At 45.7% G+C, this 1,687-nt stretch overlaps 1 protein-coding gene across 1 annotated transcript; it reads left to right on the top strand.

Moving 5' to 3' along the window:
* Positions 1–208: 208 nt before the first annotated feature.
* LOC109954010 (putative HERC2-like protein 3) lies at positions 209–1,679 on the top strand (the record flags this gene model as incomplete). The annotated part of the gene is made up of 5 exons (XM_020589443.1): positions 209–356; positions 442–638; positions 779–1,009; positions 1,120–1,258; positions 1,513–1,679. Coding segments are annotated over 5 exons (882 nt in total), but the record flags the coding sequence as incomplete, so codon positions are not given.
* Positions 1,680–1,687: the final 8 nt, after the last annotated feature.

Raw genomic sequence — 1,687 nt, 5'->3', positions numbered from 1 at the left:
GTCTGTCAGTGTGTTAGTCCTGGATTAGCTCTTTCATCTGTACTGTAGACCTCAGTTGTTCAAAAAGGATTACAAACACGTCAGTGAAACACACCGCTGCACCGTTTTGTGTGCTTTTGTCATAGTGCAGAAAGGAGAACAGTTGCTTTCACAAACTATAGCTCTGTGGAGGTAACACCCTGTGTTTGTACACCTTGCATGTCTCCAGATTCTGGCACTACGTCTCCTGCAGGCAGTCCTGCCCTCATGGGACAAGACGGAGCGTTCTCAGGACATGAAGTTCCTGGTGGACAAGTTGTTCAGCTTCTTGGGAAGTCTACTGAGCACCTGCTCATCAGATCTGCCACTTCTCAGAGGTGCATTTACAAATCAGGCTTTAAGTGAAAATCGGATTATTTTTTCTGTAAAATGTTTTTTAAAGTTGCTCCTTCCTCCATTCAGAGGGTTCCTTGCGAAGGAGGAAGTCCCGCCCTCAGGCGTCTCTTACAGCCACTCACAGCAGCACCCTGGCGGAGGAGATTGTTGCTGTGCTGCGTATTCTGCACTCTCTTGGCCAGTGGAACAGCCTGATAAATGATTATATTAACACTCAGCTGAGCTCCATTGGAGATGTCATGGCAGGCTGCCAGTCTGAAGCAGTAAGACTTGTTGCAGTATTATGGATTTCAGTTAGTGTCTGTGTTAAAATGTCGGCTGTCAGCAATACTTTGATTCTGATTTCTTTTATAAAGCCATTTTGATAATTGTGAGTGTAAATCTCCCCTTATCCCTATTTCAGTGTTTCCTGGAGGAGTATTTTCCTGACTCGGAGGGTCCTAGAGTGGGCAGTCTGATGGCAGTGCTGGCAGTGATCGGAGGTATTGACGGGCGCCTCAGACTAGGTGGCCAGGTCATTCATGAGGAGTACGGAGAAGGAACAGTCACACGCATCACCCCTAAAGGTCGCATCACTGTCCAGTTTCATGAAATGAGGACCTGTAGGGTTTGCTTGCTCAGCCACCTCAAACCGGTATGAAACTATTTAGATGCTTCTTCGTGTACTTATACATTAGTACTGTTTTTACTCAACAAACCCATTAGACAGGGAAATACTGATTATTTGATGGTTGTTTTCCTCAGCTGGCTGCAGTATCCTTCAGTGTGCAGAACCTGCCATTCACCGAGCCCATGTTGTCAGTGTGGGCACAGCTGGTCAGCCTGGCTGGAAGCAAACTGGAGAAACAGCGCATGAAGAAGTCCCTTAGTCGAGGGCTTACAGGTACACAAACGTCTGAGAGACACAACACATATTTGAGTCATAAATGTCATACAAAATAAAATATTACTCATTCTATGTAGACTAAGTACTGGTCAGGTGCCTTGGCAGTATGCAGGGCTTTGTTCCTATAATAAATCACTTGTTCTCATTCCTTCTTGACAAATATGATTGCGACAAAAGAATTTCAGCTGTGGAGGATGCTTTGATTTAGTGTTCTAGTCAGGTGAATTAAATCAAATATAATATGTCTCCAGCGGACCAGGTGGACATCCATTTGCTGCGATGCCAGCAGCTGAGGCTCTATATTTTAAAGGCAGGACGGGCTCTGCTCTCTCATCAGGACAAACTCAGGCAGATCCTCTCCCAGCCGGCAGTTGTGGACATAGGACCCAACCCCAGTGGTAAGATCTCAGCAAATGAAGTTAATGT

Source organism: Monopterus albus, unplaced genomic scaffold (genome assembly GCF_001952655.1).
Source record: "Monopterus albus unplaced genomic scaffold, M_albus_1.0 scaffold2551.1, whole genome shotgun sequence".
NCBI lineage: Eukaryota > Metazoa > Chordata > Actinopteri > Synbranchiformes > Synbranchidae > Monopterus > Monopterus albus.
The sequence above is the reverse complement of the archived record's forward strand: the minus strand, read 5'-3'. Positions and strand labels throughout refer to the sequence as shown.